At 50.3% G+C, this 23,659-nt stretch overlaps 1 protein-coding gene across 7 annotated transcripts in view; it reads left to right on the forward strand.

Annotated features, from left to right (window-relative positions):
- The window catches only part of OPA1 (OPA1 mitochondrial dynamin like GTPase), a 58,980-nt gene that overhangs the window by 24,628 nt on the left and 10,693 nt on the right, over nt 1–23,659 (forward strand). For all 7 annotated transcript variants that reach the window (XM_035132928.2, XM_035132925.2, XM_035132926.2 and 4 more), the window contains 12 exons: nt 762–877; nt 1,627–1,691; nt 2,178–2,254; nt 4,894–5,059; nt 6,224–6,376; nt 7,207–7,315; nt 7,592–7,671; nt 8,467–8,607; nt 9,598–9,714; nt 11,685–11,778; nt 12,739–12,849; nt 23,082–23,162. In XM_035132928.2, coding sequence (XP_034988819.2) covers nt 762–877; nt 1,627–1,691; nt 2,178–2,254; nt 4,894–5,059; nt 6,224–6,376; nt 7,207–7,315; nt 7,592–7,671; nt 8,467–8,607; nt 9,598–9,714; nt 11,685–11,778; nt 12,739–12,849; nt 23,082–23,149 — 1,297 coding nt within the window. In that variant the 3' untranslated portion in view covers nt 23,150–23,162. The remainder of the gene's footprint in view (nt 1–761; nt 878–1,626; nt 1,692–2,177; nt 2,255–4,893; nt 5,060–6,223; nt 6,377–7,206; nt 7,316–7,591; nt 7,672–8,466; nt 8,608–9,597; nt 9,715–11,684; nt 11,779–12,738; nt 12,850–23,081; nt 23,163–23,659) is intronic.

Genomic DNA, 23,659 nt, shown 5'->3' on the forward strand with positions numbered 1-23,659 from the left:
TGTCTGCTCCCTAGTCCTTAGTCCTTGTGCTTTAGGGCTGGAGCTTCATTCTGGCTGAGAAATTGCATCCTGCCACAGGACAGTAGCACAGAATGTGCTTCTACGCTCTGTCCATCTTTCTGTTTATTATTATTATTATTATTATTATTATTCTTATTATTATTATTTATACCCCCCCCCCATCTGGCTGGGTTTCCCCAACCACTCTGGGCGGCTTCTCAAATTCACGCCCTGGGGTCAGCAGCCCTCCTTTCTCTGGACCGTACAATGAGCCTCAGTTTGGAGCTAATGAGGGGACATCATCCCCAGCTTTGCACAGTGAAACTGGGGGGCTATATGCCCCTTCTCCATGTGGGGGAACAGCAGGGGCCTGGGCGCCACCCATTTGTGGATCCTTGTTTCTGATGTCTCACAATGAAATTATACAGTCTCTTGGCTCCAGAGGAAAACCGTAGAATTGTAGGATCACCTAGTCGAACCCCCTGCAATGCAGGAATCACAACTACTACTACGGTACTACTACTAATAATAATAATAAGAAGAATAAAAATTTTACTTATACCCTGTCCATCTGGCTGGGTTTCACCAGCCACTCTGGGCGGCATGCTACAGAATAATAATAAGAAGCGATAAAACATCAAACATTAGTGATGTTTCCCTCTTTCCCCCTGCGTTTGCTTCTTTAATTTTTTTGTTGGGGAAGTTGTTCTATTGCTCACAAATCTGCCCCAGTGTTTGTGTCGCTGTTGTGTCCTTTGCAGGAACTGCATGCTGAAGGCCCACCAGGTGACCACGCGGAACCTCAGCCTTGCCGTGTCGGACTGTTTTTGGAAAATGGTGCGAGAGTCTGTGGAGCAGCAGGCGGACGCTTTCAAAGGTAACAGTTGTGCTGGCAGATCCGTAGGAAACCTTGGACTGAGGAGTCCATCTCTTCTCAGGTGCCGGGCCTGTCCTGGTGTCTGATTCCCCTGGATATGGGGAGTATTGCTGGGCCCTCCTCAGGATTCTTGCTTGAAACTGCTTTCTGGGCTTATCTTAAAAAGTGGGAATGTTAGTCTGTTGTTTTAATTCTTGAAAGTTTTGAATGATGGTCATTTTTCCTTACTGACAATTTTATTGTTTTACCTATTTTGTAAACTGCTTTGAAGTTTGTGTATAAATTGTATGCAATCAATAGAAATAGGCGCTCTGCAAACATTTTAAGCTGCGCCGCAGTTTGCAAGTGACACACCGTTGAAGACAGGATCCATGTGTTGGAATGTGCTTGCCTCCCTGTACGAAGGGAAAACATGTGCTTGGGTGTGTGTGTGTGTGGAATGGACGTGTTTCCCAACCTGGTTCTTTAACATGTCGTGTGCATTGTTTGACTTGGATGAAACATCAGGCATGGGCACCTTCCATATGTGTGGGCTCCAGGCACAGAAAGGGCCCCCCCACCTCATTTTCCACAATCAACGTAGCTCATTCAGTCAGGTCCCCATGGGAGCCTTTGTGGGGCAGGAGCTGCTGCAGAAAGGAGCAGGTGCAGGAGTTGGCTGCTGCCCACTCACTTTTGAGGGTGAATCTCTGGCTCCAGATAAACTCGCCACGGATTTGACCTCCCTTCCCCTTAATTTCTCCCCATAGCAACCCGTTTTAATCTGGAGACTGAGTGGAAGAATAACTACCCCCGCTTGCGAGAACTTGACCGGGTAAGTCCATTTCCTGGCTGAGAGCCAGAGTGGGCCTTGGTCTCCATCCTCGTTTCGGGGGAGCTTTGATGGGAGAGGGCTGGCCTGCATTTTACCCAGGATGGGAGCCCCGTCTTGCTGGCACTGCTGCTGCAGTTATGGAGCCGCTTCCTTAGGGAGACCTGTTGATCAGTGCTCCTGTGTAGCATTTTGTGCTTTTGTCCTGGGACGCACATGGGCTGGTGGGGGCAGGAGGGAGGGGGAGGGGGAAGGACTGGACCTGGGAGGGGAATCAGGGCATCTTGAGCAGCTCAATGAAACATCAGAACCGCTGCTTGAAGGGGGCCACTCAGTTAATTTCATTGAAGGAGTGGCCTGTCGTTTGCCCATCCTTGGGCTAGATAGCCCCAGGGCTCTGAATCCGCACAGCATTTCCGTGTACATTCATCCGTCTGACTTATCGCAAGCGTCTCAATGGCCACAAATGCTTCTTGTTTTTCTGTCTAGAATGAACTGTTTGAAAAAGCAAAGAACGAAATCCTCGATGAAGTCATAAGCTTGAGCCAGGTGACACCAAAGCACTGGTACAGTAATTAGTCGGAGATTATTATTTTTTCTTCTTCATTTGTGCTGGCTTTTTAGTTTATAGAGCAGGTTCTGTGAAGATTAAAATAGGCTGCCCTGCATTCTCCGTGATCCTGTGATGATGCCATACACCCCAGAAAAGCCCATCTGGGATCCATCCACTCCTTTCCCCCTATAAAACATTTATTGGTTCTGCGTGTCTGACTTTGGCAACCCCTGGCCATTCTGGGGGAGGACTGGCAAGTTTGCTGCTCTCTTCAGAGAAATCCTAGCGTCTGTTCTTGACTGTTCTTCATCCATGAGTTATAGAAGCCAGCAGAGAGGGGAGAGTCTTTTCTAAATATAGGCAAAAGCAACTCTTTGCAGAAGGCTGTAAACACTCTGCTCTTTACTTAAATGAAAACCAAAAAGGAAAGAGGGGAGAGTCTGCACCCTGAAAAGTTGGACTTTATGAAAGGCCTCTATTCAGTCTGGGAAGCTGTGTCTGTGTGCATCTCTTGCCCAGTTTGGCAAAGACCGAGCCAGGACCTGGGATGGTTGCATGGCTATGTGTGTGTGCACATACAGCCCCTCCTGCAGTGCTCCTTTGCAGCCTTCAGGGCTGGGGACCGCCAGGAAGTTGACCCTCTTGGATCCCGTTTTAGCAACGCAATGTTTTCTCGCTGGAGACTCTTTTCTCCCAGGTAGGCAGTTCCCTGTGGAGCCTTTTAGATCCTCACCTGCCAGATCAGGCCAGGAGGCTTTGATGGGTGAACTGAAATGTGTCACGTTCCAGGAACAGCGTTCGCTGAATGGATTGATTTGCTTTGGGCCAGAGCTTGATGTAAATCATCATTTGGCCAAACACAACAGCAGTCCGTGCTTTTAGAGGGGTTTTTTTTTGGGGGGGGTGTCATTTTGCTTTTGCTTTAAATTCTTCAGTTCCTTTTAAGTTCTCATAAATAACTCTTACAAGGTTTGAAAACCTGGCTGCCTGCTCTACTTTTAAAGAGCAGAGCAAGTCTGGACCCATCTGGGCTCACTTGGCAATTTTGAGTTTACCACAGAAGGGAGACACTCTCCGTAGCAATCAAGCAAAGGCTGGAGCTTGGCTGGCCTTACTAAGAAGCAACTGGAGGAGCGAAAAGGGTTTCCAGTGATCCAGCTGGATGATCCTCACGATCACAGGGATCTGCTCCTGACCAAGGCTTGGGTGGTGCTGCTGCTGCTGCTGCTGCTTGCCTTGGGAAGTAAGCTGCAGTCAAGCTGGTTTTCTTTTTTATATACAATAATTTTTATTAGTTTTTGCAAATATTTTAAACGTAACGTTCAACTTATATATAATATAGAAAGCATTTGGCTACAACAGCCTGAGACTTCCCTCCTCCTCTAATGCAGTGTTTCTCAACCAGTGTGCCTCCAGATGTTTTGGGACTACAACTCCCATCATTCCTGACCACTGGTCTTGCTAGCTAGGGATGATGGGAGTTGTAGTCCCAAAACATCTGGAGGCACACTGGTTGAGAAACACTGCTCTAATGGACTATGCCGAGTTTCCCCACTTATTATCTAATACTGCATAAGTGGGTTTCCCCACTTATTATCTAATACTGCATTCTGGAATTATAATTATTACTATTAAATCCTAATCACAAATCAACAATTCTTAAATTATACTTTGCAATAATTGATAAACCCCTACAAAACTTCTTGCAGCCCTACTAGCAAAGTTAGTTGTTTACAGTTGTCTTTCAAGTATTCTGTAAATTTATTCCAGCCTTTCAGGAAAGTCTGGTCTTGCTGGTTCCGAATTTTCCCTGTTAGTTTTGCCAACTCGGCATAGTCCATTAATTTCGTCTGCCCCTCTTTTTCGTTGGTTTCTCTTCTTGCTTCCATCATTGGGCTAATAATATTCTTGCTGCAGTTGTTGCATATAAAAAGTCTTTTATCTTGCTGATGTATTTCACTACCTACAATACTTAGTAAGAAGGCTTATGGTTTTTTTTTACAAATGCATATTTCAACATTTTAAAAAGTTCATTATAGATCATTTCCCAGAAAGCCTTCACCTCCTTACAGACCCACCACATGTGGTAAAAAGTACCTTCCTTTTCTTTACATTTCCAACAATGATTACTTGTTTTGTACATTTTGCAGTGAAGCTGGTTTTCAGCAGACTACACTCTCATCCATTTGCTTCATGCAGTGGCGTCTCGTGGGGGTTCAGCTCCAAGGGTTGAGCGCAGTGCTTTTTTTCTGGGGATACTCAAAGGTACGCAGTACCAACACCTCTTTTTCTAGATGTACTGGCGGATTTTTGTCTATTGGTTGTGTGTATACACAAAAATGCCCATGCTCAAACCCTTGGAACTGAATTCCTGCTTGCAGAGCAATTAAAAAAATGCTCAGTCACACATATACTAGAACCAGAATAACACAGAAAAGCAAAAGCACAGAGCTCGGCACTGAGCAAGTCCAGAACTGCTGAAAGCTCTGAAACGCCACAGCCTCTTGTGCTACTTGCTGGTCTCCCTTGTGGGGGCTTGGGGAGGAGGGAGTCTCTCCTGGGGAACAAGCCTCTTTTTGCCACTGGGTCTCTCTCTCTGGGCCCCCTGTGGGGATGCAAAGTGACCTCTGGCTGTCCCCCCGCCCTTTTTAGGGAGGAGATCCTTCAGAAGACCTTGTGGGACAGGGTCTCGACGCACGTGATAGAAAACATCTACCTCCCAGCAGCACAAACCACAAACTCGGGCACCTTCAACACCACGGTGGACATCAAGCTGAAGCAGTGGACAGACAAGCAGCTGCCCAACAAGGCCGTGGAGGTGAGACTTTTTGGGGTTGACGTGTGCAAGCGGAAGAGCGCCTCGCCTGGGCCTCCTTTTCTGTCCCCGCAAAAGGACAGATGCAACGGCACACGAAACAAGCCTGCTCTTTGGAGGGGGGCTGCCCGCCTCCCCTCCCCCCCCTGTTCTCATAGATCAGGCTTCCTCAAACTTGGCCCTCCAGATGTTTCAAGACTACAGTTCCCATCATCCCTGACCACTGGTCCTGCTAGCTCAGAATCATGGGAGTTGTAGGCCAAAAACATCCGGAGGGGCGAGGTTGAGGAAGCCTGTCATAGATTCATTTTAGGGTTACGCAAAGGATTGCCCACAATGGCAAGTGCATGAAGGCCAGGCATGTCCTTGGAGCAGATTCAGAGGTGCACGCCTCTTTGCAGAACTCTGCAGCTGGTTAGTTCAAGCCCCTTGGGAAATCCATTCACGCTGCTCCCTTTTGGGGAGAAGGTGTGTGGACACCCAGGCTGCTTTCCTGGAGCCGTGCAGTCTCAGTGAGCCCCGTGTGGCTGAAGGTTTCTTCTTGACACCCCCCCCCATGTCCTGCTTGCGGGATTCCCACTTCGGGCATCGGGTTGGCCATTGCGGGGGCAGGATGCTCATCTGATTTAGCAGGGCTCTTCTGGTGTTCTTGCCACTCCCACCTCAGTTCTGTGCCATCACCAGTTCTGGTCCTTTAAACTGCCTCTTCCACCCACCCTACTCCTCAGCCAGCCCCACAGCCCGCCTGCCCCCTCCCTCCCTTCTTTCCACATGCCTCTGGCATCTCTTCCCACCTCATCTCTCTTCCTGCATAGCAACCCTCTCTGCACAGCCCTGGAAACAGCCCTTTCTCATATGCCGTCTGATGTCTCCGCTGCGCCCCACCCACCCTCTCCAGTTCAACCTTGCACTTCCCTCACAGAAGTGGCTGTGTCGGTTATCATTCCGTGTTGGGCATCTTCAGTGTCAGGGCACAGGTGGTCCCCCCCCCCCGCCCCCCTGTTATTACACGGGGCATGTGAGTTGATGTGTTTGATGCGAGTCAGTTTCCACATATCGTGTTAGATCTGCTTCCTATCTGCTGGCCTCAGCGCTTCTCTGAGCCCAGTCTGATGCCTCCAGTGTTGAGCCGCTTCTCAAGGCCGGACTCTGTTTCCCAATCTGCAGGTTGCCTGGGAGACCCTCCAGGAGGAGTTTGCTCGCTTCATGACGGAAGAGAAGGGCAACGAGCATGACGACATCTTTGACAAACTGAAACAGGCTGTGAAGGATGAGAGCATCAAACGCCACAAGTGGAACGAGAGAGCCGAAGACAGCCTGGTGGGGCCTTAATCCTTCCCCTTAATATATTTCCGTGGCAGAGAAGAAGCGAATCCCTCACTCTTTTGACAAGGCTTTGTTCGCGCCTTTCTGGTTTTAAAATGTCGTCTCTCTATGCACGGACGAAGGAGTCGCCAGAGCCTTTCTTTGGTTGGTGGGGCTTCCAGTGGTAGCGCTGGCGCCACTCCTTAGAAATCTGTTCATTGACTTGATTGATTAAATCCATATCATTACCTGAATAGAGGTGTGAAGGCCTGGGGGGAAACAAAAATAATGGATAAAAACCCAGAAAAAGTGGAAAGAGGGGGAAATGTTTCCCCCTCAATTTCTTGGTGGTGGTGTTCTTTTCTGGCCTTCACATCTCTATACCCGAAATGCTCCAGTGACGCTGAGCCAAGCATTTTCCAGGTATTCAGTCTGACTAAGGCAACAAATGTGTAACGGGGGCTGGGGGCACGCAGGCCACCCCTCAACTCCTGATCTTCACGCAGAAGCTGTGTGCATAGAGGTGTTCTCCCTCTTACATGTGTTTTGAATCCATTTCACAGTCCGTCATAGCTTGTCCTTCCCAGAAAGCTGGAGGCAAAGAGAGGGACCTGAAAGCAGATCACAGGGACTCCCTTTTCCCTGCTCTGCTGCCCCTTCCAGTGAGATCACTTGAGCTGGCCTGGAGCATGTCGGCTCTTACAGCAGCTTTGCTTTGAGAATTCTTGAGGGACAAGCTTCTGAATTATCTGGTGCTTTTGCTGCACATGTGGAAACTGGGATGCTTTGGGGGGGGGGGAGCAGAGCCCATTTGGTGACCTAACGGCTGCCCTGTGCTTTGGCAGAGAGTGATCCAGCACAACGCCCTGGAGGACCGCTCCATCTCGGACAAGCAGCAGTGGGACGCAGCCATTCAGTTCATGGAGGAGACTCTGCACAGCCGCCTGAAAGACAGTGAGTGGCCCTCTCCCCTTGGCTGCCTTTCTCAGGAGCTGAGCTTTTGCTGCCGGCCGCTACCATGAAACCCTCCTGGTCGCCCCTTGGTCAGGTTGCTGTTGTCTCTTCTGCCCTGCCCTGTCATCCTCCTCCTGCAGCTGCTCCTCCCTTTGCAGGCAGTCCAGAATGCTTCCTATTAAATCAGGGGTTGCTCGCCATGAGTGGGAGGGAGAGAAAGAGCTAGAAAATCACAGTGTACTCAATGTTTTGCTCTTTGCTTGTGTTCTTGTCCAGCTGAATCAGTCATTGAAGACATGGTGGGCCCAGATTGGAAGAAAAGGTGGCTCTACTGGGTGGGGCGCACCAAAGAACAGGTAAAAAGCTGCCCAGGTGTTGCCCTGGGATTCTCTGGCTCAGCCCAGCTGCTATATATATTACATTTGGTGGTCTGTAATAAGGGTTAGCTGAAATGGAAAAGCCTGATCAAAACATGGGAGGAGAGAGCACTTGCTCTGCAATTCCTGGGTCTGCAGAGGCGTGCCCAGGTCAAGGTGCTTTCCCGCAGAACCTGAGTGACCCCAAGGCCACACCTCTCAGGGACAGCCTGCCGCCTTCTCTCTCATTGCAGTTGCACAAGGGTAGCCGGTGACTATTTGTGCTCTTTTCCTGATGCCATCGAAGCATCATAGTAACCAAACTGGGAGAGGGTGTTTAGATGAAGAGGCCCTGAGATCAGCCCCCCTCTAGATTATACGGTCTGAGCCTATTTAATTTTTTTATTTATTTACTTACAGTATTTCTGTAAACTCCCTAGGGAAGGGCTCCTGGTGGCTGCTCTGCTGTTGTGAACCACCCCCCACCCCCCGGGAGACTGACTAATGTTAAGGCTTCCATGTTTCCAGAAACCTTTGGAGGCCCTTTGTCTTGGACCGGCTTATTTGTTGGGGGGGTTGAGTCAGGAGCAAGGAGGAGAGAAACTGGAAACATTCTCAGCCTCTGCTTTTGTATTTATAACTTTGTGCAACTTTTGTGTCTTGGCTAGATGTTATCTTTTGGGAGACTTAAACATGCAAGGTGTGCCAGCATCTTGCTTTCATTTTTCCCACTCCACTTTAGGGTAAGAGTGAGACTTTTCTTTTAAAAAGCAATTGTATCCCTTTTGTTTTAAGACCATCCGCAACGAAACGAAAAATGAACTTGAGAAGATGATTAAATGCAATGAAGAGCATCCGGCTTACCTTGCAAACGACGAGGTCACAACCGTCCGGAAGAACCTGGAGGCCCGAGGGGTGGCCGTGGACCCCTGCTTGGTAAGGCGCCCCCCCCCCAGCAGCAGAAGCTCTGCCAGCTCCTTTCAGTTCCAATAACAGGGAAAAGCTGGGCTCTGAATATGGAAACCATAATCGGCTGTGAACAGTCCCAGCAAGGCTCGTTGGAAATGTTTGCTGTTCTGCCAAAATGGCTGGTTGCTTTTTGGGAAGTTAAACTCCCAGACATTCTTGGGAGGTCAGAGTATGTTGGGGGGGGGGTGTTTGATGGTCGTAATAAGGGGAAAGGCTTAGCAGAAGTGCCATGCCTTCCTTCCTTCCTTCTTTCCCATTCCGCCTCCCTCCCTTCCTCTGAGCGAGCTGTTGGCGTCAAAAGCTGGCAGTGCATTTTCTTGGGCTACGCTTAGGGAGTGCAGTTCATAGCATGTTGGTTTGGGACATGGAGGATTCAAATTCTCTACTTCCACATTTCAGTAAGTAGCTTGAGCAAGGAACATCCAGCTCAGTGTTGTCTGTGCTGACACTGACAGCGACCCTCCAGTATTTCGGACAGGAGTCTGCCCTAGCCCTGTCTGGACCTGGGTCCGTCTGCATGCTGAGCAGCTGCATCACTGAGCGGTAGCCCTTTCCTAAATCCCCACACTTGTTGTGATGCAGTTAGCTGAAGACTGTGTTTGAGTGGAGGAAGCTGAATCCTGCTAGATGCGTCTTCAGAGGTGATTCAGGAGAGCACATTTCTTTCGCACTCTTGCTTTGCAGGAGCACTTTCCCCATAGGGAATAGGTGGCTGCTGGACAGTAAAAACAACCACCTCAAAACAAAACCTGGTGCTTTTCCTCCTCCCCTTCTTGGGAGGTGGTGTCCATATGATCCAGCAGGGCCCCTCCTGCTGACAGCCCAGCTTCTCAGCTGCTTGCGAAGGCTGAGCTTTCTTCTAAGCGCCGCGCAACATCTGCCGGCCGGCACGTGCTCCGGGGCCAGACGGATTTGGGCCAATGATAACCAGATGTTTCTCTCTCCCTTTGGTCCCAGATTAAAGACACCTGGCACCAGGTTTACAGGCGGCATTTCTTGAAGAAGGCCCTGGGCCATTGCAACCTCTGCCGGAGAGGCTTTTATTACTACCAGAGGCATTTTGTGGACTCTGAGGTAAGTGGAAGAACTTGCAGGTTACGAGCACTTAGGGAACAGCCGCCGCCCTCCCCTGATGTCTGGCCAGGAAAGGCGAGGGTTCTCGCTCAGCCCCCTCCCCACCCCCAGTCTCTCTTTGAAGGATATTTTTGGGACACTCCACTAGGTGGCAGTCTTGGGATGAGCATCTGGTCCCTGCATCTCTCACTCTTCGTGGGGCTGCCCTTCTTGAGTTCACGGGAGCTGCCCTGCTCTTTAGCCGGGATTGAGCGCCCCCGCCCCCCCCCACATATCTCCCGTGCAAGTGTCTGCTGTCTTCTGCAGCGGTAGAGGGGCCAAGAAGCAGCCAGGGCAGAGCCTTGCTGTTTGGGAGAAGAAGAGGGAGGACTTCAAGGGTTGGACTTTTAAATAGCATTTTGCACGCCAGAGAAGAAGGAGCTTTTGTCAGTGCTGATAAGCTGGAGTTCTTGCAGACACTCGGCATTTGCTCCTCTGCTCTTGCCCTTCTTCACGGCATCTCCGTTTCTGATATAGTGTGTGCCCTGCCACTGTTTCCACGACTCCCTTGTGAACTTGTAGAGTTGGAAGGTGCCCCCAAAGGCCGTCTCGCCTGACCCCTGGCCCCCAACCCCCTGCAATGCAGGAACCGCAGGTGAAGGATCCCTGGCAGATGGCCACCCTTGATGGTCTAACAGGGCGGTGCTTCACAGCCTTAGTTTCCCCCTCGGTCATGTGGACATAGAAAATGCTGAGCAGGACATTTTGTGTTTGATGCCAGTTTGCGGTGTTAGATAGGATCCTGCATTCCACTGGCTGTAAGCAAGGCACTCGTTGAGGCTGCTTACAGACACCCGCAGCTCTTTCCTCTTTTCCTATTGAAAATCAAAGGGGCCTTGGTAAATATTACCAGGCTTGAGGTCTCCACTGGCAGAAGCTTAGCTGCTTGGGTAGGTGAGGAGCATGAGGGTAAGGGCCACCTTGCAGGGCAGCCCCCGGGCCATGAGACGCCCTCTGCCCTGGGAAATCCAGGGAGATGATGCCCCTCTGTGCCTTTTGGGTGCCCCTTTTAATGCTTCAAGGGATGCGGGTGGTGCTGTGGTCTAAACCACTGAGCCTAGGGCTTGCCGATCCAAAGGTTGGCGGTTCGAATCCCCGCGACGGGGTAAGCTCCCATTGCTCGGTCCCAGCTCCTGCCAACCTTGCAGTTTGAAAGAATGCCAAAAAAGTGCAAGTAGATAAATAGGTACCACTCCGGCAGGAAGGTAAATGGCATTTGCGTGCGCTGCTCTGGTTTCGGTGTTCCGTTGCGCCAGAAGCAGCTTAGTCATGCTGGCCACGTGACCTGGAAAAACTTATCTGTGGACAAACGCCGGCTCCCTCGGCCTGTAAAGCGAAATGAGCGCTGCAATGACTCCCCAGAGTCATCCACAACTGGACTTAACTGTCAGGGGTCCTTTACCTTTTTAAAATGCTTCACAGCTAAGCTGCGCTTCCTTGAATAACCGATTCCTGTTTCCCTGTTACCAAGGTTTCAGTGCCCTTTGTTTTCTGTAGGATTTGCTTGTTCATTTTTTATTTTAAAAAACATTTATATGCCACTTTTCTTCAGATTTTGAGAATGCATTTGAAAAGCACCGTAAAAGAGTGATACGTCTTACACTGACAGCTGGGGGTGGGTAGGCGGCATCCCTGATCAGTTGCTGTGTTTTGTTTCTGGGGTGACTGCCTAAGGATTGTTTTCAGATGCTTTAGGTGGTCTTGCAATAAGCACACAAAGGTTTGAGCATGTAATAAGCACAGAAAGGTACCCAGCCAGCATTGCTGGTAGCTTCAGGGCCAAATTGCAGGTGCCGGTTTTTGCCTATCAAACCATTTTTTGGCTTGGATTGAGAAGAAGTGATGAATGAAGCCACAGGAGATGCCATTTGGCCTAGTGGGTCCTTTGCTGCTTCCCTGATGCTCCCTTGTTCCTCACTGTGTGGTTCCAGCTCGAGTGCAACGATGTGGTCCTGTTCTGGCGGATTCAGCGGATGCTGGGCATCACGGCCAACACCTTGAGGCAGCAGCTGACCAACACAGAAGGTGAGAGGCCTGTGGAGGCTGCCCTGCTGGGCTACTTGCCCCAGCCTGGTTGGGCCAGCCACACGCTGCAAGCTCATCCTTAGTTTGGTGGGAGCCTGGCTTGATGCTGGCAGTGCCATGGGCCTCCTGGACTCTGGCTGGACAGGCAGTTTTGGCCCTGTCCAAAGCCTCCTTTTCCTCCCCATCAACGTATTTTGTTTCGGGAAGTTTAGAATGTTTGATGATGATGATCTTTTCCTGTGTATTTTTGTTGGAAGCCGCCCAGAGTGGCTGGTGTGACCTAGTCAGATGGATGGGGTTTAAGAAATTTCATTATTATTATTTATTATACAAAGCAAAACCAAGCATAAGGTTTGTCAATACAGTCAAACTGGATGGGATCACGATGGAAACCAGAAGTAACCAGTGGGAAAAATTATATCAGGACCACCGTATATTACTTAAATGAATCACAATTTTTTTTTGGAAGCTGTATTGAAAAACAAAAGCATAGTCAGTAAGGAGCTGAAAAGGCATGTGACTCAAAAAGTATATTTTTCCTAAGTCCATTGAGGCCCACGGAAGAGATTGGTGCAGTTGTTCATTACTGACGTGTAAAGTCTCAAATGCTCCTTTTTGAGTATCCACTGTCTGTGGCTCAGCTGGTTGGCTCAAGATGAAATCCAGGAAGCCTTGAGGGAGCGGGGAGATCCTTCGCCCCCAATCTCTCAGATTACTCCTGGACCCATTGCTGCACCTAAAACAACAGCTTGGTTATTCTTCTGGAGGGGTTGGCACTGGGATGGGGGGGGGCTGATGCTGTTTTTGCATCATTCAGGCATGGCCCGTCCCTCCCTGCAGGTATTTAGCATGAGTGTAAGATTTGTACAAGCACTCCCTCTACTATTATCCTCGCCCCAACCCTATGTGGAGAAATACCTATATGAATATCTTTTAAATTCCTGGTTTTTCCCCTAACAGTGAGGCGCCTGGAGAAGAACGTGAAAGAGGTGCTGGAGGATTTTGCTGAGGACTGCGAGAAGAAAATGAAGTTGCTCACGGGGAAAAGAGTCCAGCTGGCCGAAGACCTCAGTGAGTATCTCTCCGGCTCAGGAGCTGCAGCAGAGCATGGAAAAGGCCCTCTCTTGCAGAAGCTGGGTCCTCTGTTCTGGAAATTCTGCTCAGGGTTAGAGATCTGGTTGGCTCTTATTAGCCACATGCTTAAAAATCCAGAGAGTGCTTGGCTGTAATTTAAAGCCAGAGCCATCCCCCCCTGCTAACAGAACCACCTGATCAAAGCAAGGTTGCCCTGGGGAGCCTGCTCAGGGGAACACCCCACCCCCCACCCCTATAGTTATTCATTTCTCTGTTCCTTTATAAGTAAGCTGTCCTGTTACATGCTAAGTGCCTTCTAGTTTCCTCTGACAGTTTCAGCTAGCAAGCTTTAGAGTTGGTTGCCCAGCCAGAAAAACAACAACACGTAAAGGCATTTCGTGCACAGAAAATATGCCCTCTGGATTGGTCAGGGTTTCGCCTCCCTAGCTTTAGGAGCGAATGCTGTGCCTCTTTCCACAATGGCAGGAGCAGACCACATCTGGAAGGTGTTTTTTGACATTTCCTTTGTAGGGGGGGGCATAATAATTTTCCGCTGACCACGGCACCTCTGGCGGTAAAGGCACAGGTGATAATGTTGCCTGCGTGACACACATCAGCAATTGGGGAGGTTCTCCCTCGCCTGCCTCCTCCAGCACTTGTATTTAATCTCTGGTTGGGAGTAATTGGAAACATTTGCCGGCCAGCAAGCGCCTCTCCTGTTTGGGTTTGCCACCAGATGATGATGATCAGGGGTCCCCAAACTAAGGCCCGGGGGCCGGATGCGGCCCAATTGCCTTTAAATCTGGCCTGAGGAAGGTCCAGAAATCAGCATATTTTTACATGAGTAGAATGTGTCCATTTATTTAAAATGCATCTGTGGGTTACGGTATTTGTGGGGCATAGGAATTTGTTCATATTTTTTTCAAAATATAGTCCGGCCCCCCACAAGGTCTGAGGGACAGTGGACCGGCCGCCTGCTGAAAAGGTTTGCTGACCCCTGATGATGATGATGATGATGATGTTTATTTATTTATTTATACCCCACACATATGAATGGGTTTCCCCAGCCACTCTGGGTGGCTCCCAACAGAATAATAATAATAATAATAATAATAATAATAATAATAAAGCGATAAAACATCAGACATTAAAAACTTCCCTAAATAAGGCTGCCTTCAGATTTCTTGTAAATGTCAGGTAGTTGTTTCTTTCCTTAACATCTGATGGGAGGGTGTTCCACAGGGCGGTGCCACTACCGATAAGGCCCTCTGCCTGGTTCCCTGTAACTTGGCTTCTCGCAGGGAGGGAACTGCCAGAAGGCCCTCGGTGCTGGACCTCAGTGTCTGGGCTGAACGATGAGGGTGGAGACGCTCCTTCAGGTCTACTGGGCCGAGGCTGTTTAGGGCTTTAGAGGTCAGCACCACACTTTGAATTGTGCTTGGAAACATACTGGGAGCCAATGTAGGTCTTTTTATATGGTCTTGGCGGCCACTACTAGTCACCAGTCTAGCTGCTGCATTCTGGATTAGTTGCAGTTTCCGGGTCACCTTCCAAGGTAGCCCCATATGGAACGCATTGCAGCAGTCCAAGCGGGAGATAACCAGAGCATGCACCACTCTGGCGAGCAGGGAGGGTCTCATCCTGCGTACCAAATGGTAGACAGCTGCCCTGGACATAGAATTGACCCGCGCCTCCATGGACAGCTGTGAGTCCAAAATGACTCCCAGGCTGCGCATCTGGCCCTTCAGGGGCACAGTTACCCCATTCAGGACCAGGGAGTCCCCCACACCTGCCCACCGCCTGTCCCCAAAAAACAGAACTTCTTTCTTGTCAGGATTCAACCTCAATCTGTTAGCCGCCTCCGTCCTCCAACCGCCTCCAGGCACTCACACAGAAGTCTTGCTCTGTTGCGGGGGGACGTCTGCGCTGAATGCCGGTGGCTTGTCCAAGGGGCTTTGTCATTGTTTGCATGGCTATGAGATGCTCTTGGACGGCGTCTTCTGCTGTGTTGAGGCTGCCATGAAGCAGGCAGCTACTCAGTGCCCAGTTTCATGTGAGCCTTTTCTTCTGGTCTTTCCTTCGGCCTCTGGAGCCTTCCATGTTGAGCCGGGCACTCTTCTTAGGGCGCTAATTCCCTCCTCTTATGATGATGGCTGTTAAATCCCGTGAGCTCTGCTGGTGAAGAAATTCCTCGAAAAAGTAAAAGAGCACAGAGTATTAAAAATAATTTCCATACTACAGAACTAATCGAGGTGTTTTATGGAAGGATGAAAACTTCAAATATGATTTTTAGTAACTTAATAAATATACCATGGCCTTCTGGAATGTCAGTAGTTTCTGTGCTAATGTTGTTGGATCAGGATCAAGAATGATGTTTTATGGCCACAGAACATCTGGGGAAGCTGGGGGCAATATTCACCCAAACATCCTGGCTTGTCTGTACTACTTACAGCCAATGAGTTACATAAGCAACTGTCCAGGAATTAGCTTTTAATGGGTTGGGTCTTGCTCAGCGCTCGCCTAACCATACTTTTGTCCTGCATAACACATTTGCAGGGTGGAGACAGGGGCTTGCTGCCTGCAAGAGAAATTGATTCCCAAGGACCCAACTAATCATGTGCTTAAACGCCTGGTGGCATTTGAGTTTTAAAGAGTTAAGCCTACTCCATAGTGCTGGCTAAATTTGCCCCTCCAAAGCTGCCATTTCCCCTGGGAGGCTGAATGAAGCATCCCTCCAGGGGCAGGCCAGGGGGGAATTTCTTTCTTTCCTGTGTTTCTGTGCTGCCACATAACTCAGATTTCCTGAGTAGGTTAACCTGCTTGTAGCAGTCCCGATCTTGATATTTCTGTCTGTCTGTCTGTCTCTCTCTCAGTGCATATTCTTTTAAAAACCTTTTTAAAATTTCAGTCATGCATGCAATATGCCTCGTTGTGGGTTTTTGAGCAGCCTCCTCCTGTGACTGTATTCATTCACTTTCCCTCCAAAATTAGTCGCCTCTTGGAAATTATTCTGGGAAAGGATCAGATTTCCCAAGACATGGAAGGAGCGAGGCTGTTTGCTTGGGTTTCTACGTCACACTACCAGAAGGGTCTCTCTCTCCTATTTCTCTCCCAGTGGCAGTGGGGGGAGGGAGCAGCCTAATTTCTCCAAGGCCTTCCCAAGAGATGAGTCCGAGAGCCTGTTCGCTCCGGACTTGAGCAGGATGCGGCTCAGAGCCCTGGTGGCAACTGGTTGAAAAGCCTCAATGTGCAGAATCTTGCCCAGCTTCAGGGGGGATTTCACGATGCTAGGCAAACTTTTCAGCTCCTTTTTGTGTTGGCCTGAGCACAAAACGTTGGGTCAGGTGTTATTCTGCAGCAAACTGGAGAATGGAAAATGGAGGCGTTTTCACTCTGTCCTCATTCCTGCTCCCGGAGAGGCATGGGGAGGAGACCCTTCGTAAAATGCCTTTTCCCTGCTTCAGGGGGCAGCAGGTGGCTGCCTTTTGGAGGATCCCCATGAAAGAGGGGGGCGTGTTTGCTGGCATGCTGACCTCCTGCCTCTGTTTACCCTCCTTTGTCACTTGAGGTGGCTGCAGCATCTCCCAGGCAGGTTGTGCATTTCCAAGTTCCTTTCTCTGGGGCTTGCCTGGGCTTGCCACCGCCTTTCCCCCAGCTGGCTGCCCTGACCGTTTGTCTCTGGAGGAAGCCCTTCCTTGCAGCTGCATCGCATGCCCAGGCTTTCCTCCTGGAGGGGGGAGAACACAGCAAGCGGCTTGCCTTCACAGCCGTTGCCAAGCTGCCAAATCTTCTGGCCTTTTGGGGAGACTATTGAAAAAGTTTGGGCTCCTTTCAGATTTTTTGCTGTTGTAATCTGAGCAGCAGTTTTAAGGTTAAACAGTATTTCTTGGTCATTTTCTGGAATAACAACATTCAGATAATCAAGTGGGAATATTTTAGGTTTCAAAGCATATAGGATATCCGAACACAGTGTTGCCAAATTAGCTAAGTACTGCAGACCGCCTGTTTTCAGTAGCCAAGCCATGGGGCCCCTACTTTTGAAAACAAATTATGCCTCTATGTTAGTTTTTGTTATGTGAAGGATGCCGCAGACACAGGGGGTGCACAGACCACCAATTGGGAGCCTCTGTCCTAAGGTATCAGAGCAATTGGCCTCTTGCTGAGCTATTTCAAGAGGGCATTGATAGCAGAGTCTGTCACAAAACTTGTGTCAAGAATCCCTTTCATAAGTCTAGCTCCTTTGGTTTCCTCTCAACTCTGCTTTCTCCCAATAGCCACAAATTTTGTATTGATTCTGATATTAGTTTGGAGGTGGTGATGGTTTGGGAGGAGTGTTTATCTGCCGATGCTGTGAAGAGGAAATGGTCTTCCTAAACATGTGGAATCTATTTTTGATCAAGGGACTGTTCTAGCTTCCGATTTTCTTAACCCTGGCTACGTAGAATGGCCTGTGCTTGATGATAAGGGGGGTAGGAGAGGGAAAGCTTGTCAGGAAAGCTGAGACGTGCTGGGGAGGGGGTGTCCAGGCCCCCGCAAGGCATTGTCAGTCCATGAAATGCTGGCACCTGGGCAGGTGTCGCAGGCGAGTTGAGACTTTGTTCTGCACAAAGGCCCCTTCCGACGGAGAGAGGCCTGGCCACACGCAGGCAGGCAGGCAGGCAGGCAGGCGGGGGCTGCTAGGCGGGAGCTCTTCCCTTGCGCTCGGACACAGCCCTTGAGATGGTTCTGGGAGGCTGCTCTTAGCTGGCCACTCAGGGAGCCTCCTGCCATGCAGACATCACCCCAAAGAAAGCTGCCTCATACTGACTCAGATTAATAATAATGATAATAATAATTTATTGTTATTTATACCCCGCCCATGGCTAGGTTTTCCCAGCCACTCTGGGCGGCTCCCAACACGATAAAACATCAAACCTTAAAAACTTCCCTAAACAGGGCTGCCTTCAGATGTCTTCTAAATGTCAGATAGTTGATTATTTCTTTGACATCTGATGGGAGGGCGTTCCACAGGGCAGGCGCCACTACCGAGAAGGTCCTCTGCCTGGTTCCCTGTAACCTCACTTCTCGCAGGGAGGGAACCGCCAGAAGACCCTCGGTACTGGACCCCACGGGGGTGGAGAGGCTCCTTCAGGTCTACTGGGCCGAGGCCGTTTAGGGCTTAAAGGTCAGCACCAACACTTTGAATTGTGCTAGGAAGTGTACTGGGAGCCAATGTAGGTCTTTCAGGACCTGTGTTATGTGGTCTCGGCAGCTGCTCTCAGTCCCCATCCGCATTCTAGCAGTATGTCCAGCTCAGGGTGGCAGCAGTGGCTCCCCAGGGTGTCAAGAAGGGGTCTCTCCTAGGAAACCAGCGGGGGGCGGCGGCTTTGGAGTATTGAATGGGAGAGAGGTAAGCTCACTGATGTAGCTGAGCCCCTTCACTGGGTTATTGGGGAGAGAAAGGAGCAGGAAGGGAACCCCAGGTGCTCTGGACTGTGTCCTGGGAGTCCTGTCTTTGTCCCTCCCCTGAAAGGTGGCGGCAGCAGCAAAGAGGGGTTCAGGGATGCAGGTGTTTCTCAGGGCTTTTCCCACCCCACCAAGCGCTCCTGCTCTTTCTGCTTTGAGCCAGTACAAAGTAGAGTTCCTTTTGCGATACCTTCACTGCCAGGGGTTGGCACAGCCCTTGGGGTCCCTTCCAACTCTGCAATTCTGTCTTTCTTCTTCGTGCCCTGCCCAGGACTCCCTTCCTTCTGTCTTTCCTCCTGGCTTCTAGAAAGGCTTCCTTGGTGCCAAGGGGATATTGACATAGGTGCATGCAGGCTCCTAGGCTAAATCAGCCTTCTACTGGGTGCTCTCCAAATTGTGCTACAGCTCCCAGCAGCACCAGCCAGCGCAGCTTTGGGATAGGAGTTGTAGTCTGAAGCACCCAGCGGGCGCCAAGTGGGGGAGAGAGCTGCGTTGAAGCTCTGAGTGGGAGCTGGTTTTTCAGCGGCAAGTTGGAGAGCCCACCTGTGCCTGCTGCCCTTGTGCTGTCTTGGCTAGTGGCTGTCCTGCTCTGTTCTCCCACTTCTGCAATGCAAGGGTTCCCAGGAAGGCCTCCCTTCAGGTGGTCAGCAACCGGCCTCCTTGCGCGCTGCTGACAGTGGGCCTTTTGAGCGTGCTCCTCACCGGCCGCGCACGCTTCCTCAGACTTCCTTCGCCTCTCGTGCGAGCTTTCCCTTTTAATCCTGCGCAACAACCTCCGCTGCTGTGATTCATGGGGGCGACTCTCCCTGAACTGCTATAAATCCCGCTCCAGTGCCTTCCCCTCGGCAGCCCTTTGTCTGGCGGTTTCGTGGCGCTAATGAGCTAATTGTTTAACAATCTCCCTGGATTCATTTGCCTGCCTCTGCCTCTTTGGGAAGCCGGGGCTGCCGGGGACCTTTTGGCAAGCCCATCTTTCTCCCCGCTTGACAGTGGGGCGAGGGGAACAGCGCCAGCCTTTGTAGGCAGGCGAAGAAAGGAGGCCCTTTCCATCCGCCGGCCGTGCTGCTTCCGTCTTGACCCCTTTTCTCTGCGGGGAACACAAATGCGGCAGACAAGCGGAACCTCCCCTGTGTTTTCTTGACCCGCTGGCTGTCCATTCACTTCCCATCTGGTTTTGCAGCCTTAAAGAAACAGAGGGGGGGCCTCTCTTATTATAAATCTGTCTCCGCAAGTGATCGATGGAGATCTGTCTCTTTAAGGGCAGCCTGGGTGGCTTTCTCTTTAAAGTTTTGCTTTTTCCTGCCGGTCGGCGCGGTATGTGAGCAAGAGGAAACTGGTTCAAAAATGTGAGGCATTAATGTAAAGTGGTTTTTGAAAAAAAGGAAGGGGGTGGGAAATGAAGTCGGGCACGACCCAAGCTATGATCACCCGGTTCAGGCAGCCTTCAGTCTCTGTGCGGCTGCACAAAGGCAGGACCATTCTGGGCACCTCACCCCAAAAAGGATATTGTAAGGTTGGAAAGGTTCAGAAAAGGGTAAGCGAGATGATTCAGGGGGTGGAGAGACTCCCCTGCAAAGAAAGGTTGCAGCATTTGGGACTTGTCGGTTTAGAGAAAGGCAGGTACCGGTAGCAGGTGACATGAAGGAAGTTTGTAAATTTGCACATGGCATAGAGAAAGTGGGGAGAGAAATGTTTTCCTCCCTCTCTCCTCACACTAGAACTTGTGCACTTATAACTAAGCTGAACGCTGAAGGGTTCAAAACGGGTAAAAGGCAGTCCTCCTTCACTCAACACAGAGTTAAACTATGGGACTCTCTTCCGCAGGAGGCCGTGATGGGCACCTGCTTAATGCGGGTTTTGGATGATGCCTTGGTCTTTGTCTAGTTCAGTGAAGTTTATGATGATGGTGATCTACCCAAATGGCTTTCAAAGAGGATGAGGAGAGGGCTATGGATGGCTCCTCGCCAGGATGGCTCTGCCTCCACAGTCAGAGGTAGCCAGGCTTCTGAGTGCCAGTTTCTGGAAACCACAGCAGGGGAGATCCGCTCTTGGGCATGAATCCTGCTTGCTGGGCACCTGCTTGGGCACCTGCTTGGCCAATATGAGAACAGGATGCTGGGCTTGGTGGGCCTCATCCTGCAGCCTCTTTGTATGATATGTTCTTGCGTGATGCCACCATGGATGTCACTGTCTGGCAGCCCTCTGCTCAGCCCCTTGCCCACTTCCCCAGCTGGGGGGATCTGAAACAGACCCAGCAAAGGGCAGCACTGCAGAAGTCGGGGGGATGGTGCTGGGAGGTAGGTTTTTCTTCTTTGTTTTTTCAGCCCTTGTTCCATCCTGTGCCCACAGTTACCAGCAAAAGCAAGCCTTGTCATTCCCCCTCCCTCCCAACTCTGTTTTCTGTGTTCACGGTGTGTATTCAGATCGTAATTACAGATCAATTAGTCTGTTTTTGAGCCCCTTTGGAGCTGGTATCAGAGGATTAATGCAAAGAAAATGAGTGGAGCTGTGGGTGTCGTTTCATGTGCAGATAAAGAGCCCCACAAGCATGAATGGCTCTCTTGAGGCCTCTGAATAGAGGGTTTCTTCATTCTGTGTCAGCCGGGGGTTTATGGGAGATTGGGAGAGGGGATTATGGGAATATTCATGACCCAGATCAGGGACCCCCGGGATGAATTGGTGGAGGGAAACGGCTCATCTTTTGAGCAAACACGAAGTAAATGGGGAGGAGAATGGCCATTCACTGGGGCCTGCGTCATTGTTGCAAAGCTGCAGGCGGGGTGGCCAGCCCGGGGGCTGCTGTTTAACAGGTGCCGCGAGAATCGGGTTTTCCGTATCTCTGGCTCGGTGCCGAAAGCTGTTTGTGCAGGAGTCATCGGAGCAACTTTGGGGCGGAGAGGTCAGGAGGAAACAAGGCGGTGAGAGGGTGCTGAGCCCTGAGAGTTTGGGGAGGAAACACTAGAATTGTAGAGTTGGACGGGACCCCCAGGGTCATCCAGCCCAGCCCACTGCATTTGAATTCATTGGTTCAGGTCCTCCTCTCTGGAGCAGCAGAAACCAAACTTGCTCCATTACATGGAAGGACCCGAACCCATGGCTTCAAGTTACAAGAAAGGAGATTCTGCCTAACATCAGAACTTTTCTGGAAATCAGAGCTCTTCGACAGTGGAAGAGTCTCCCTCCGGAGGTGGTGGACTCTCCTTCCCTGGAGGTTTTCAAGCAGAGGTTGGACGGCCATCTGTCATGGATGCACAAGCTGAGATTCCTGCCTTGCACGGGGTTGGGCTAGGTGACTCTTGGGAGTCCCTTCCAACTCCAAGATTCTGTGGCTCTGTGATCTTCCATGAGACAGCCGTTCAGCAACAGAGGACAGCATAATGTTCTAGAAGGTAGACAAAGCTACAAAGGGAGAAGGTTTTCTGGAGACCAGGCGGCAAGCTGGACTCTGCGGGTGCCAGCCGGGCATGTCCTCTAGAGTCTGCTGTGGCTTCTTTCTGCCTTCCAGGCCTCATTTTTACTTTTGCCCCATAAAGTGGCCACACAGACTTCTTCCTCCTCTGGCACCTCTGAAAGAGCGAGCTCTTCTCTCCCCAGGACCCTCCATGCACCACGCTCCCAGGAGGAAGGCTGATCTCTCACCTGTCACATAGCTCAGGGACAGCTTTTCTTTTCTGGAGACACCCCCAAGTCCAAGCCAGTGGTGCAGGCTGGGCCCGTGGGGGCTGGTCTGCTTTGGCAGAGACTGGACTGCCCTTTTGCCCATTCTTCCCTTCCTCAAGCTTTGGGGCAGCTCCTTGCTTTTGAGTTTTCTGCCTCTGACGCCGTGGTCCAGTGGCAGGAAGGGTGTTTTCGGGTTACCTGCTGCTGACAGGTAAATAGATAAAACCTACAGACAGATCAGTTGTAGCTGCTGCTGCTGCTGCATCTGCTGGGCAGACTGCCAGATAAACTCTGACTTTTTAAAGAATAAAATGGTTGGGGGTGGGTGAGTGAAACAGGACGAAGTCTGGATTATAACCTTTGCAAAAGCATCTTTAAATTCAGGACACTTCTCTTAGCCTGTCTGGCTAGTTTGAACGCTGCCCCCTCTTTTGAACGACTGGACCTCTGAATTGTGATTTTTATTTTGTCTTCTGGAATATTTCTGGCTAAGGGGTAACTTTCTAAATGCTATTTAATCTTGCTTTGCTGAAGCAAAGTGAGCTGCGTGAGATCTAGGAAGGAGCCTTATTTGGAGGAAACACAATCTGGCTTCCTAAATCAGCCCCTGCAAAGAACAAACCATTCAGAAGCTTTTGCATCCACAGTTATTCAATCTTTTACATTTATATGTCCCTCCACCCTTTCCTCTGAGGAGCTCATGGTAATAATGTAAGTGGCTGCACTCAGAGATTTCACAACTTTTAAACCTGAAATTATTTCTCATCAAAAACGCAGGCCATGTTTTAATTTTTAGGAAGTTTTGCCAAGGCTTGCCATCCAATTAATTCTGAAGCACAGCTTTATACTAGATTAGTCTTCAATTAAAGGTGGAAATTTAATTAATGCAGTTTAACTAGGACATGTTAATACAGTATTATTAATACAGCAATGCAGGCCTTAGTCTGACTGCTGGCACCTCTCCTCTTCAGGGGAGGCCTCCGAGGCACGTGTGGGGCAGGGAAGGGATGGGGGCCCAGCCCCGCAGCCTTCCTCAGGGAGGCCAGGCCTGTTTCCACTTGCAGAGGAGTCACTTGTTGTGCCTGGAGCCACCTGTCCTGATAGCAGCATCTTAACTTTTCCAGAAAAGGTTCGGGAGATCCAGGAGAAGCTTGAAGTCTTCATTGAAGCCCTCCACCAAGAAGAGAAGTAGCTGGTCCACACAGGTAAGGAGCTCTGGGTGGTCACTAAGCAACTCCAGCGCTCTGACGCTACCCAAAATAGGCCCGTCTTGCTCTTGTTAACGCAGCCGGAAAGCAGGAAGCCCCCTTCATCTTTCCAAGGGACTGCGTACCTCCATCTTTGCCTGGAAGAGCCCTAAAAGGTTGTTCAGTTAATCCTCCTGCTGCTTCATCCAAGTCTCACAGAATTTTAAGATGCTCTCCAAGGGTCATCTCTGACAGAGGGCCACCCAACTCTGCTTCAAAGCCTCCAGGGAAGGAGAGTCGACCGCCTTGCGAGGGAGCCTGTCCCACTGCTGAACTGTCCTTACCGTCCAAATGTTCTTCCTAACGTTTAGTCAGAATCCCTCAGCCACCTTAACAAGCTTCCTAGCTGATTGGAGATTTGGATCTGGGCCTCCCGATTCCAGCATGGCACACGGGGGGGGGGGGGCTTGTGCCCTGTGATGCCCCATGCTCTGGGCCGATCTGAATGAATGGAT

Source organism: Zootoca vivipara, chromosome 5 (assembly GCF_963506605.1).
Source record: "Zootoca vivipara chromosome 5, rZooViv1.1, whole genome shotgun sequence".
NCBI classification, from domain to species: domain Eukaryota; kingdom Metazoa; phylum Chordata; class Lepidosauria; order Squamata; family Lacertidae; genus Zootoca; species Zootoca vivipara.